The sequence below is a fragment of the Jaculus jaculus genome, chromosome 6, assembly GCF_020740685.1.
Source record: "Jaculus jaculus isolate mJacJac1 chromosome 6, mJacJac1.mat.Y.cur, whole genome shotgun sequence".
Taxonomy (NCBI): Eukaryota; Metazoa; Chordata; class Mammalia; order Rodentia; family Dipodidae; genus Jaculus; species Jaculus jaculus.
In genome coordinates, this window is record NC_059107.1 from 144,263,605 (window position 1) to 144,278,800 (window position 15,196).

At 42.3% G+C, this 15,196-nt stretch overlaps 1 protein-coding gene across 1 annotated transcript in view; it reads left to right on the forward strand.

Moving 5' to 3' along the window:
- Positions 1-15,196, forward strand: part of Utp20 (UTP20 small subunit processome component) — a 101,123-nt gene that overhangs the window by 32,851 nt on the left and 53,076 nt on the right. The window contains exons 19-23 of the mRNA XM_045151870.1: positions 1,758-1,834; positions 5,896-5,975; positions 6,159-6,399; positions 10,433-10,618; positions 13,418-13,508. Of these exons, the coding sequence (XP_045007805.1) occupies positions 1,758-1,834; positions 5,896-5,975; positions 6,159-6,399; positions 10,433-10,618; positions 13,418-13,508 (675 nt within the window). The remainder of the gene's footprint in view (positions 1-1,757; positions 1,835-5,895; positions 5,976-6,158; positions 6,400-10,432; positions 10,619-13,417; positions 13,509-15,196) is intronic.

A 15,196-nucleotide genomic window follows, 5' to 3' on the forward strand; every position in this document is an offset into this window, starting at 1 on the left:
TACCTCGAAAAACAACAACAACAAAAATCACCCCATCCCCTACCATCAAAGAGACCACAGTGCCAACAGTGTCAAAGACAAGAAGGACTGGGGAACATTCCACCCCTCTGCAGTGGGGCATGTTCTTTGATAACTGCCGAAGAGAGTGCTGGGGAAGGATTTCTGGAAGGGTGATGTTTGGCTGCATCCTGAAGGGGTAACGTTCCATTCAAGAGGAGGAATGTTTGTAGAAAGCAAGGTCTGGGGGTGCAGGGCTCAGGTTCCAGCAGGTGTTGGGGCACCACGGTGCTTCTTCTGCAGGACATCACAGATGTTCTCTCTGCACCTCCCCATCTGCTGTTCTTCTGTTCTTAGTTTACAAGGGTGATTGTGCACTGGTTATCAGGAGAGAGTAATATTCCTCTGTGTTTCCTCTTTGTAACACTTTTCTCTCGATTTGAGGGATTTATGTCTTGTGTTAATCATTTGAGCACATTGCCTTGTTTCAGAGTGAAAAATTTGTTAACAGAAAAGTGAGTGAGTAAAAAAAAAACCCATTTGATTCCTACTCTTTTCCTAAGGACGTCCTCTATAATTGTCTTTATTAGCACATCCATCTTCCTCTTTCTCACTGTCTCTTTCAAACAAATAAAGTATTTTTTTTAATGTTTAAAACTGGGCATGGTGGCACATGCCTCTAATCCTAGCATTTGGGAGGCAGAGGTAGGAGGATCACTGTGAGTTTAAGGCCACCCTAGACTACATAGTGAATTCCAGGTCAGCCTGGGGTAGGGTGAGACCCTACCTCATAAAACCAAAAAAAAAAAAGTTTAAAAGCAACTTCATTGTAATTTAAGTGATGTGTACACAAACCACACATACAGCCTATAATTTTTTATTATGACTTGCATTTGCTTGCACTTTGTAATTTACAGTGTGCCTTTCCGTACATATCCTTTCCACCTATAATATCATTTAGTCCTTAACAGCAGAAAGAATAGTCATTTTTTACAAGGGAGTAAGCAAACTCATTGTACCCATGCAGAGGAGAATTCATGTCATGTTTAAAATCTCATATGTTTATACCATGTTTGTTCACTGCTGTAGGCTATCAGCCCATTTTTACCAGGGATTTTTAGTCTATGACTCTTGAAAATTCATCATGGAGCTCTTTGGCAGCAAGGCCATGGGAAGGCATTCCTCTTTCATTCAGTTTGGCCCTTACATATTTTGAAATGTCAGCACCTTGTGTAGTATTGCAGTTAGAAAGGGACTACGACTAAAGTATGTGTCACCCTCCCACCTTCAGAAAGAAAACCGCCAGGCTGGAGAGAGGCTGTCCTAGCATGGGAACACAGCTACTGATGAGAGTCAGTCTAAACATTCAGGACTGAACTGGACGCAGTTCAGACATCTGCTTGTACGAGAAGCCTCAGTTGCCAGTCACAGCATGCTTTCTTGGTTCTTTATCATGTACTGTCTATTGTTTAAGTCTTGGCTTACCAGGTGATGGCTGTGTTCGTTAGGATGGATCCTAGTCAGACTTGTCCTTTACATACGGGTATCTGGAATGAGCTGTAATCATTAGTTGTGTTTAATTGTAAGTGACATTTTAGAGGATGGAGGAAAATTATAATTCACTGAGCCTCTCTTAAGTTTGAACTTCTTCCCAAACCTCCGGTTGTCCAAGTTGAGCGTACATATGCCTTTGAGCATTTCGGTTCAGCCCTTCTCTAGTTGCCCCTCACGTGTCTACTAACAAGTCTCTTGAATTGCAGGTGCCTCTCCGATATTTGTTAGGCATGTTATACATCAACTTCAGTGCTCTCTGGGATCCTGTTATTGAGCTCATAAGGTAAGTATGACTTAAGTGCATGAAGCCATTTTTGCTTTAACTGATGAAGAATGAGAGCGCTAGAAGATACTCTGTGCCTCATATACCATGCTCTGTTGTACCTTAAAACATTGTCTTCCTTGGCTCAGCAGTTAATGGTGCTTATTTGCAAAGCCTGATGACCTGTGTTTGATTCCCCAGTACTCATATTAAGCCAGATGTGCAAAGAGGCACTTGTGTTTGGAGTTGATTGCAATGGTAGGAGGCCCTGGCATGCCTATACTCACAGACTCATTCAGTGTCTGTCTGTCTGTCTCCCTCTCTCTCTCTCAAGTCAATAAATAAATAATAACAATCTTCCTAGGTGGGTGTGGTGGTTCGTGCTTTTGGCTGGTAGAGTCAGGAGGATCCTGAATTTGAGGACAGCTTGAGCTACATAGTGAGCTTTGGGCCAGCCTGGGTAGCATAGCATGATGCTGTTTCTTTTGTTTGTTTGTTCTGATTTTTCAAGGTAGGGGCTCGCCTTAGTCCAGGCTGACGTGGAATTCACTCAGAGTGATCCTCCGACCTCTACCTCCTCAGTTCTGGGATTAGAGCCATGACTACCCTGCCCAACTTTTTTTTTTAATTCCATAGAGAACAACTAATAAAGCCTTAATGGATCAAGGTAAAGAGGAAAAATAATCTCTCTGAAGCCTATTTTATTGTATTTTACTATTATTTGTGTATGTATGTGCAGACATACTTGCGTGGAGTCAGGATATCTTTCAGGTCAGTCCTTGTGTGTCCACCACATTTGAGACAGGGTTTCTCACTCCGGATTCTCTCCCTGCTGTTCTTTGCTGTGCTCCCCATGAGCTGTCAGGACCAGACGCCTCCTGCCACCGCCAGCTTCCTTAATGGGGTCAGGTACTCCAGCTGGAGCGGCAAGTTCTTGATCCATAACCCCATCTCCCTTCCTTGATTTCCATTTTGTGACATCAGATATATGCATATTTCTGTGTTCGTTGAAATGACTGGAGGAGTTTTTCTTTTAACTTTATATATTAACCTTGTGTATTATTGAGATTGCTTACAATATAAAGCTATCTTATGATAATCACATAGTTTTATTTTTTCATGTATTGTGTCGTAGAACCAGATTTTCAAAATGAGGACTTTTCAAAACTCCTGCTGTCTAGCATACAAAGCGATGCCTTCAGCTCCAGCCCTTAAGAAGTGTAGCTGTCACGTAGACAATACACGGCTATGGCTAAGGTGTAGAAACCTGCTCTTTGAAAGGTGCTTGTCCTTGGTGCTGTACTCTGGTTTTTTATCAGGCTGCAAATATGTCATGTATTGTACCTTTCAGGGTACAAGTAGTCCTTCCTTGACAGAAACAGGTAAATAAGTCCTTTCCAACTCTGAACTCATTTGCCTACTTTTTACTTCCATGCCATCAAACAAATGTACTGAAAAAAAAGTGCCTTGTGACATTTCTCTTTCTCTCTTTTAAAAAGTACCTTCTAAAGACAATAAGTGACGTACAATAAGTGTGTATAATCAATAGACCATTACCAAAAATACTGGCTATTTAGGTTACTGACTGCTTTTAATGGTTCTCCAGAGTGGCTGGGCACATATTTCTGTTGAGAAATTGGTTTATTTTCTATGTATCTTGTACAGGTCTGCTGTAACATTTGTGTATATTATTAGAACACTAATGACAAGTCACATGAAGTGTTTGACATTTACAGTCCTTGCATTAAGGGGATTGTAAGTGGAGGAAAAGAGGGAGGGAGAAAACAAATGACAAAGACATTGAAACTTGCTGGGACTTCATACTATACAAACACTAGGATTCATTTCATGTCTCATCAGGTTATGAAAAGTAGTGAAATTTATGTATGAAGTTGAAAAGTAGTGAATAGTTATTTTGCCTTGTGCTAATAACTTGCTTGAATTGAGTGGAGAAACATTTTACTTTATTTATTTGAGAGAGAGGAAGAGAGAGAGTGGGCATGCAAGGGCCTCTAGCCACTGCAGATAAACTCTGCTTGGCATGCTCCACAATGTGCATCTGGCTTACATAAGTGCTGGGGAATTGAACCTGGGTCCTTAGGATTCATAGTTCATAGGTAAGCACCTTCATTGCTAAGCTATCTCTCCAGCCCAAATTAATCAATCAATCTCTGTCTCTCTCTGTGTGTGTCTGTGTCTACCTCCCTCCCTCCCTCCCTTCCCCCCTCTAGTATATATATGTATATGTATATGTGTATGTATATATATACACACACACACATACATACATATACATATACATACACACACACACACACACACACACACACACACATATATATTTCAAGGTAGGGTCTCTCTTTACTTCAGGCTGACCAGCAATTCACTACTTAGTCTCAGGGTGGCCTTGAACTCACAGCAGTACTCCAATCTCTGCCTCCCAAGTGCTGGAATTAAAGGTGTGTGCCACCAGCCCAGCCCCCAAATTTATATTTCTTTGGATTTTTTTTTTTATTTTTTTTTTATTTTTCAAGGTAGGGTCTCACTCTAGCCCAGGCTGACATGGAATTCACTATGGAGTCTCAGGGTGGCCTAGAACTCACAGTAATCCTCCTACCTTTCCTCCTGAGTGCTGTGATTAAAGGTGTGCGCCACCACGCCTAACTTCTTTGGACTTTTTAAAATATTTTATTTTTATTTCAGAGAGAAAGAGGTAGAGAGAGAGAGAGAAGCAGAGAGGGAGAGAATGGGCAGGCCTTCAGCTGCTGCAAATAAACTTCAGAAGCATGTGCCCCCTTTTGTATCTGGTTTACATGGGTCCTGGGGAATTGAACCGGGGTCCTTTAGCTTTGCAGGCTAGTGCCTTAAGTACTAAGCAATCTCTTTAGCCTGCCAAAATCTATTTTTAACTTGGAGCGCAGTGACTTCTCTCTCCAGAGGTCTTCTTCCCTTAATGGGTAATACTCATAGAGCATGCACTGTTTCCATTATTGTGCCTTAGTTTTCTGGGCTGAAGAGATGGCTCGTTGGTTAAGAACACATGCAGAGCCTGATGGCCCAGGTTCTATTCTCTAGTAGCCACATAAAGCCAGACACACAAAGTGGTGGATGTATCTGGAGTTCATTTGCAATGGCAGGAGGCTGTGGCACATCAGTACTCAACTCTCACACACTCACACTCCCCCCCCCCCAACTCTCCCTAATAAAATAAAAATGTTAAACAAAATACTTTTCTAGTTGGGTATGATGGCTCTTGGACTTACCTTAGCATTTGGGAGGCAGAGTCAGGATGATGAGTTAGAGGACATCATGGACTATGTAGTGAACTATCTAACAAATAAAGTCTTATGTGGATCTACTGTTTAGAAGTTGAGTATATATGTGGTGTGTGCAGAGGTCAGGGATGTTTCTTGTCTTCCACCTTCCTTTTTAAAATACTAATTTAGAGAGAGAGAGAGAATGGGTACACCAGGATCTCTAGCCACTGCAAATGAGCTCCAGACACATAAACCATGTGCATCTGGCTGATGTGGGACCTAGGGAATTGAACCTGGATCTTTAGGCTAAGCCATCTCTCCAGTTCCCACCCTCTGAGTCAGGATCTCTTGACACTCCTCCTTGTGAATGTCCAGATTCTCTTGGCTCCATCCCCCATTGCCATAGGATGTGTTGAGATTACAGATGAACACGCTGCTTCATGTGGGTCACTGCAAAAACATCTTCTACTCCTAGCAAGAATAAAACAATGAGCACCAGGGCAAGAAATTAATAAGTGCACACGTGTATGTGCACTGAGGATAGGGCTTAGGATGGCAGGCTTGCAAGCAAGCACTTTTAATCACTGAGCTGTCTCCCCAGCCCATGGATCTGCTCAGACTTTTAAAAAATACTCTGTAGTCTGTTATGACTGTAAAAATGAATGGTGCCATGGAGTCTTTTTTCAAAATGACAAAAAATACGAAATGTTTTAACTGTACATTGAGGGCTAGTACAATTAATACTTCACTTATACTTTTTGTGTGTGAGCTGTCTTAGACTAAGGGTTATCTGTCTTACCACATTTTGTTCTCTTTTTCTCTTAGTTCCCATGCGCATGAAATGGAAAATAAGCAGTTTTGGAGTGTCTACTATGAACATCTAGATAAAGCAGCTACACTTGCTGGTAGGTACCAGGACCAGGAACTAGGGTGCTTATGAAACTGGAAGCAAGGGATTTGTATGATCTTCAGTAATCTTTGGGTGTGGTTTGTTTTCCTTCTTTCCCTAGGAAAGAACTTCCATCTCCAGGAAAAAGACAAGTATGCACATGCTGAGTGGTTAGGATGACTCATGTTTTCTCTTGCAGAGAAAGAACTGCAAAAGGATGTAAGTGAGGAGGTGTCCATTGGAGATGAAAGTTGGGAGCAGACCCAGGAAGGAGATGTTGGAGCTCTTTACGAGGTGCAGTTAGCATTGAAAACTGACTGTCGGGAAAGACTGGACCATACCAACTTTCGATTTTTGCTGTGGCGAGCTCTGGCCAAATTCCCAGAGAGAGTAGAGCCGAGGTCCCGGGAACTTTCTCCACTTTTCTTGAGATTTATCAAGTAAGTATCCTCTTCTAGGAATAGGTGCCTGGCAGAGTGTGTAGGACAGGAGGTGAGAAGTATTGGCCTCCTGCATTGCTCATGTTCTTAAATCGCTGTTGTGCCTGCAAAGCAGTGCTCTGGCAGACAACAGCTAAACTGGTTTGTTCTCCATTTAATTCTGTATGAATCAAAACACAAGTGGTGCTAATAAAAGTAGTCTGGTTACCAAAGGAAGGGAGGCATTGTGGAATTAGCTCATTGTACAAAGGCCTTATTAATTTCTTGCCCTGGTGCTCATTGTTTTATTCTCGCTAGGAGTAGAAGATGTTTTTGCAGTGACCCAACCATAGCTACTGTTTTCAGCCTCTCAGTATTTCTCATGAAGCTGAGGAATATGCCCTCAAAGAACAACAGAAGCTTCCTAGAGTCGTACTTTGCTCTATCTGGATACTGTTCAGTGCGAGTATTGTCTGCTTTAAAACTTGAAGAAGCTGGGCGTAGTGGCACACTCCTTTAATGCCAGCACTCGGGAGGCAGAGGTAGGAGGCCACCCTGAGACTACATAGTGAATTCCAGGTCAGCCTGGGCTAGAATGAGACCCTACCTCCAAAAACAAACAAACAAAACTTGAAGAGATGGTGCACAGAGCAGAACAGTCAGTGGGAAATGTTTTCTAGTAATATACAAAAATGCTATGGAGTAGCTGGGCGTGGTGGCGCACTCCTTTAATCCCAGCACTTGGGAGGCAGAGGTAGGAGGATTGCCGTGAGTTCGAGGCCACCCTGAGACTACATAGTGAATTCCAGATCAGCCTGGGCTAGAGTAAGACCCTACCTCAAAAAACAAAACAAACAAACAAAAAAATGCTATGGAGTTAGACTGAGCATTGTTTAAGGAACAGTAAGGTTGTCTGAGTAGGCACTGCATAGTGATCCAGGGAGAAAGTGGTTAGGGATAAAAGCAGAAAGTTCAAAGCGGACCAGATTGTGGCCAAGTGATATTAAAGAGTCTGGGGCTAGAGAGATGGCTTAGCAATTAAGGCATTTGCCTGCAGAGCCAAAGAATCCAGGTTTGATTCCCCAGGACCCACGTAAGCCAGATGCACAAGGGGGCACATGCGTCTGGAGTTCGTTTGCAGTGGCTGGAGGTCCTGGTGCACCCATTCTTTCTCTGCCTCTCTCTCAAATAAATTAAAAAAACACTTAAACAACAACAACAACAAAAAGTTTAACCTTCACTGTCAGAGAACTAGGAAGCACCTGGGAGCTTTAAACAGGAGGGCGATATGACCTCAGTTTAAGGACTTTTCTGGCTGCTGTTTATTTGAGAATAGACGATAAATGGCAGTGATGAGAAGAGGCAGACCAGCTAGAAGAGAATTGCAGAGTGTAAAAAGAATTGCTGGTGACCTCATCAAGGCTGTAGGAGTAAGGGTGGATTTTTTTTTTTTTTTTAATTTTGGTTTTTTGAGGTAGGGTCTCCCTCTAGGCTGGAATTCATGAAACAGTTTCAGGGTAACATTGAACTCACAGCAGTCATTTACCTCAGCCTCTTGAGTGCTGAGATTAAAGGCTATGGCTAGCTCTGGCCAAATTCCCAGAGAATGTAGAGCCATATCCTGTGATCTTGTCCCACTTTTCTTGAGAGTATCAAGTAAGTATCCTCTTCTACTTCCTTTCGCTTTGCTTTGGATTTTTTTTTTTTTTTTTTTTTTTTTTTTTTTTTTTGAGGTAGGCTCTCACTCTAGCTCAGGCTGACCTGAAATTCACTGTGTCATCTCAGGGTGGCATTGAACTTGGTGATCTTCCTACCTTTGCCTCCCGAGTGCTGGGATTAAAGGCCCCACCATGCCCAGCTTTGCTTTGGAAATCTTATAGAATATTTATCAGCTATTTTTAAAATATATTTTATTTATTTACTTATTTCATTGAGAGAGAGAGAATGGGCACCTGAGGGCCTCTAGGTACATGTGCCCCCTTGTGCATCTGACTTATGTGGGTTCTGGAGAATCGAACTGGGGTCCTTTGACTTTGCAGGCAAATAACCTTAACCACCAAGCCATCTCTCCAGCCCTCAGCTATTTTTTAAATTGCACAAAGCTATACATATGAAAGCTGCTATCAGTGGTGGTAGGATATGAAATTGCTACCATGTTAGTTTTCCATGTTTTTCCTTCAAGAAATAACGTTACTCCTTAGTTTAAGGATAAAGACCTTCCTCTAAAGGTGCTGCGGGGTTGGGAACAAAGAGCAGCCTGTAATTAAAGTGAGACACTAAGTTTAGGAAGACTTAGAATTGGAAGAGAGCCAGTTTAATGAATGCTGTTAAGGGCTGGAGAGAAATTTTTAAAGAATTTTAAAACAGAATGTTGTTAAGAGTCATTGATTGGCACTTTTGATTTTTTGAGATAGGGTCTCTCTCTAGCTCAGGCCGACCTGGAATTCACTATGTAGTCTCAGGATGACCTCAAACTCAACAGTGATCCTCCTGCCTCTGCCTACCGAGTGATGGGATTAAAGCTGTGCGCCACCATGCCTAGCCTCACTGGCACTTTTTGTTTCCTGTTTTGTCATAAAAATCATTGTCATTTAAATGTCATAAATGAAGCATATGCCTCATTTTTTAAAACCTTTAAAAAATCATGTGCGTGCGGAGGTTCACAGCTTCATGTGCCACAACACACATGGAGGGGGTCAGAGGACAACTTAAGCAGGTAAACCCTTGCCTGTCCGCCTCATTTTGAGACAAGGTTTCTGTCTCTGGATTCTTGATTTGCTGCTATTCTCTGCTCAGCCATAAGCTGGGAAATTCTCCTGTCTTGGCCTTTGATCTTGTGGTCAGCATTTCGGGATTACAGATACCTCCAGCAGCTTCTAGCTAAAAATGTGAGGTCTGGGCTGGAGAGATGGCTTAGCGGTTAAGCGCTTGATGTGAAGCCTAAGGACCCCGGTTCGAGGCTCGGTTCCCCAGGACCCACGTTAGCCAGATGCACAAGGGGGCGCACGCGTCTGGAGTTCGTTTGCAGTGGCTGAAGGCCCTGGTGCGCCCATTCTCTCTCTCTATCTCTGTCTTTCTCTCTGTCTATCGCTCTAAAATAAATAAAATAACAACAAAAAATTTAAAAAATAATAAAGAAATGTGAGGTCTGCAGGTGGAACTTGGGTACAGAACTCAAGTGGCAAGCAATTTATCTACGGAGCCATCTCCCCAGACACCCCTTATTTTGTTTTCCTAGTAGTTTCATAAGTCTTTAATACAATTTCAGTTAATTTTTATAAGTGATAAAAGAAGACTGGCTGCATTTGTCAACATGTGCATGTCCATCTCCCCCCAAACCACTTTTGTCCTTTTTCCAGTGTGTCATCATTGCATTTTTGTTGAAAACTCAGTAGCTGGCTATAGATATGTAGGTTTGCTTTTAGTGTCTGTATTCCATTCTGTTCACCTGCTTATGTGTTACGCTAATACTGTACTGTTTTGATCAGTCAGCTTTATGGTATGTTTTCAAGTAAGGTAGTGTAATGTCTCTGGCCTTTTGGCTTTTTTGTGTATAATATTACATTGGCTGTTTGTGATTGGGATATTACAAGACATTGTCAGACTAAGAAAGTGATAGCATAACATGCTTCATGGTATTTTGTGGTTTTGTTTCTTTTTTTCTTTTTTTTTTTTCTTTTTCTTTTCAAGGTTGGGTCTCACTCTAGCCCAGGCTGACCTGGAATTCACTATGTAGTCTCAGGGTGGCCTCCAATTCATGACGATCCTCCTCTTCCTCCTGCCTCCCAAGTGCTGAGATTAAAGGCATGTGTCCCCACACTTGGCCCATGGTATATTTAATTTCTCTTCATATACTCCACCTCTTAAGCTGCTGTGGCTCCGGAGATGGAAAAGCTAATACCACCTCAATCTAAAGTAGACATTGAGCTGATGTAGGGGAGGCTGGATGAAGGTGCCTCTTTGGTGTGATTTCGTGTACCACAGATGTCTCTTGTGAACGTTATCGGTACCTTTTCCAATAACGGCACTTATGTTGTGAAAACACTTGTTGCAGCAACGAGTACTACCCAGCAGACCTGCAGGTCGCTCCAACCCAGGACCTGCGCAGGAAGGGCAGAGAAGTGGGAGCAGAGGAGGTAGAAGAGGCACCTGCCGCTGGAGAAGAGGCAGAGTTAGAGGAAGAAGTGGTGCCGCCAGATGAGGTCCTGCAGAAGAAAAAGACAAGAAGAGCTGCAGCAAAGTGAGTTCGCCAGTGCCGTGGGCGAGGCGGTGCCATCGCTCCTGGCCTGATGGGAAGGAGCCTGCTAGATTCGCTGCTCTGATTGTCCCACATTGTCCTGCAGTACTCAGTTTCCTGAGTACAGTACCTGGAACAGCCTGGTGCTGGCCAGTGAAAACTGGCCCCCAGGTTATGTGACACGACGAGACAGGCAGATCAAAGATTGCACACGTGTGATACATTGGGGTTCCCCTGCTCATGTTGCTGCCCAGGACCCCACTTCTGTCAGATGGTCAGGTTGCAATCCTTGATCTGTCTACCTCTTTCTTCAGTCTCTCATGACGCTGGCTGCTGCCTAGATACTGGGGCTGGATTGTTTCCAAACAATTACTTGTTTCCCTGCAGAATCTTAGAATTGGGGGACTTTGGAGACAGTTCCTTCTCAAGATGAGAATATTGCAGTCTGGAGTGTTGAAGAACTCTTTGACCTTTGCTGTTCATTTTTATAGCACTTTTATAGTTGAGGGCATTTTGTTTCTGTGCTAGGGAAAAACACCGTGGAATATATTTTATGGTCAGGTCACTCTGGCTTTGACTTAGCTCCAGCTAGTTACTTTTTCCCCATGCTGCTACACCTTCCTCATGGTTATTCATTTATCTGAATTGTTACAAACCTACAAAAAGAAATAATCGTGCTTTCAGAAGTTATTTCAGCTTATTGTATATTGGCTGAGTGGGGGTGATGCTACTGTTTTCAACAGTTTATTGCTTTTCCAGTCAGAACCTATGTGCAGTTCTCTTTGCTAAGTGTAGGGCTAGAACATGAATCATGCATAAACTGCAGTGTGGTATAGTCAGTCAAATGTCAGGTACACGGTTCTTACAGGAAGAATATTCTTGACGGAGCTATGGAGACCACAGTAAAGGATTTCTTCTCCCACAAAATCCAGTGGAAACTGGGTGTGGTGGCTCACACCTGCAATCCCAGCATGTGAGAGGCTAAAGTAGTAGAGTCACTGTGAGTTCAAGGCTAGCATGGGCTAGAGTGAGATCCTGCCTAAACATAAACAAGCAAGCAAACAGGGGAGACCTAGCAAAGCAAAGGACACCCATGATACTGAAAGAGGAAAACTTACCAGCCTTGAACAGGGACAGGCTTGCCAGTTCTAGGAAATAGCCAAGCTGCACATAACTGAGATCCTCCTTGGATTCTGCCTCTCAGAGCTCAGAATATTTTGTCCTCCACTACCAGGAAACAAAAATTGCTGTTTTGTTTTTCTTTTTCCATTAGTACAATACCTAGCAAAAGATTAGTCCTAGGTATATGTTTGTGGAATAAATAAGTAAGACACTTACCTAGTCACACCCTGCCTTTCTCGCCTTTTGGTCCTCACACATGCTCTTGCCTCTTTCCAGGTGCCCTGGCCTCATTTCTGCCTGGAAATTCTCTCCATTCTGTATAACACTCTTCATATCAGAAATTTTTAAGTTGTTATGGGCAATACTTTTGTTAAAAAAAAATTCAGGGGCTGGAGAGATGGCTTAAGCAGTTAAGGCATTTGCCTGCAAAGCTTAATGACCAGGATTTACTTCCCCAGTACCAACACCAAGACCAGATGCACAAAGTGGCACATGAATCTAGAGTTCATTTGCAGCAACAGGAGACCGTGGTACACCCATATATATATTTTTTTTCTGTTTGTCTTCCCTTTCCTTCCCTCCCGCCTTTCCTTCCCTTCTCTCTCTTTGCAAACAAATAATTTTTTTTTTCCAAAAAGTTCAGGGTGATCTTTGGGTACATAGTGAACATCCTTGTACATATAATACCCTGTATCTAAAACATAATTAGAAGGGAATTAAGGAGGGAAAAGAAAAAAAAGTCTGTAAGAATTAAGTTCATGGAAGGGAGGGAGGAGAAGATGAAGGGAAGGAAGGAAGAGAAGAAAAGAAAAGAAGAAATTCTAAGAATTGGATCTATGTCATTAATTAGCTGCCTCCTGCAGTTTAGAACCTAGACAATCTGAATGAATCATTTATCACACTCTTGGTGCCTTCTCAGCATATTCCCAGCCCGAATGTAGAGGGTGTATTCTTTCTAGAGTGAGTCCATAGACATGGAAGTAGATGGGTATGTGCAATAGACACTACCCAGGCTGTTCTAGTAGATAATGCTGTTTGCTCTGGCATCTCCATCCAGCCTTACATTCAACTCCCAGCCAAGAATATTGCTGCTTATTCCAGTCATTCCAGCAAGCAAGGGCCATTGTTACCTAAACTTGCACCTTAAGGAGGAGTTTACTTTGCCTTTTCCCTGTCTGCTGCTTAGTTCCCTCATAGGGAATAAGTTCCCAAATCATTGTGGTCAGCAGTGGGCTGCATTACCATATTGATACCTTCTTTCTAAGTTTTATTGAATTGACCTTTCTAAGAAATCCTGAAGCTTTTTTTAAAATTATTTATTTATTTATTTATTAGTTTTTCAAGACGTCTTGCTCTAGCTCAGGCTGACCTAGAATTTACTATGTATTCTCAGGGAGGCCTCGAACTCTTGGTGATCCTCCTACATCTGCTGGGATTAAAGGCATGTGCCACCTACCACACCCAGCTTCTTGGGCATTTTTATGGGATAGAAAGCATGGATTTCAGGGAGCAGCTTCTATGTCAGAGAATAATTTTCTAATAGTTAAGATTTGTGTGGGAATTAACAGAACTCTAGGCAGGGTCTTTGGAGTACTTGTGAGAAAGTGAAATAGTGGATAATATTATCATGAGGAAAAATAGTCTGTATTTGCTAATTCTGTACTGCCCTCTTTTGTTTAGGCAGTTAATTGCTCATTTGCAAGTCTTCTCTAAATTTACAAATCCACGGGCCTTATATCTGGAATCCAAATTATATGAGTTATATCTTCAGGTAAGTAAATTCTCACTGCTGTAGATCTTGCAGACTTTATCATTTCTTTTCCAAAGCATCCTTTAGGTTTTCAATTATTGTTGATTGATTCAGATGTCTACAATTTAAGTACTATCTTCTTTTAATGAACAGATATACTTTCTGTGATCTTGAAAAGCAATTTTAGTGTGTATTACTTTAGTTGATTTTTGAAGGCATTTTGGGTGACTAAACATCTAGTTTTATTAAACATGAGAGCAGTGAAACAGAAATTATAAGAATAAGAGTAATTGGAGAGATGACTCAATGGTTAAGGCCCTTGCTTGTAGTGCTTACGATCCATGTTTGATTCCCCATATCCATGTAAAGCCAGAAGTGGCATGTGCACCTGGAGTTCATTTCATTTGCAGTGGTTGGAGGCCCTGGAATGCCCATTTTCTCTCCCTCCCTGTTTGCAAATAAAACTTTAAACAAACAAACAAAAAAAAGGAATACAAAACATACTGAAACAAATGGCTGAATTTTCTGTAACTCAGCCTTGGTAGAGGGCTCAAATTTCAGGATCTCTGAGATGACAGAAAACAGTTAGTTGGAGTAATTGTCTGTTTTTTTGGGTCTCCCCACTCCCCCGAGGTAGGGTCTCACTCTAGGCCAGGCTGACCTGGAATTCACTATGTAGTCTTAGGGTGGCCTTGAACTCACAGCAATCCTCCTCCTTCTGTCTCCCCAGTGCTGGGATTAAAGGCATGTACCACCATGCACGGCTAATTGTTTCAATTTTAATGTAGACCCCTGAAGTCCAAAACAGTTTGCAGAAAAGTTTAATGTGAAAACAGAGTAAATATTAGGTTGTCATCCTAAACCATCTAGTGAAATGAAATTTTTATTATTTGAATGATTTTTAGGTAGGACTTAGTCATTTCATCAGAACTTAGACATATTCTGCCTGTAATTCAGATAGACCTTTCCTGTAAAGCCAGAGCTTACAAGTCTGTTGTCACAGGATAGTGGAGTTTTGAAGTGTTAATCAAGGGGGCCTCAGAGGCTGCAGTTCTTTCTCCTGATATCTTACTGATTACCAGAGAATTTTCTGTCATAAGGCCAGTCCAGCTGGTTTAAGTCCAAATTCACGCTTGAAGAGAGGGCTCACTTGCTGCCCAAGCATGAGGACTAGAGTGTGGTCAATAGCACCCATGTAAAAGCCAGCCATGGCTCTGTGTACCTGTCTGCCCAGCCTTGAGGGGGTGCAGGCAGGAAGATCACTGGGGTTCCCTTTCAGTCAGTCTAACAACAATAGCAACAAAAAACAAAACAGGCTGGAAAGATGGCTTAGTGGTTAAGGTGCTTGCTGGCAAAACCAAAGGATTCAAGTTTGATTATCCACTACCCACATAAAGCCAGGAGGTGGCACATGCATCTGGAATTCGTTTGCAGTTCCTAGAAAGCCTGGCACACCATTCTATCTCATATCTGCACCTCGCTTTTTCTCAAATAAATAAAACACTTTTTAAAAGACATCAATAAAAACATGGGCTGCAGATATGGCCTAAAGGTTGAGGTGCTTGACTGCAAAGCCTAAAAACCCAAGATAGACTCCCCAGAACCCACATAAGCCAGATGCACATGGTAGCTCAGGTGTCTGGAGTTTGCTTGCAATGGCTAGAGGCCCATGCTCTCCCTCCTCTCTCAAACAATAAATAAATAAAAAC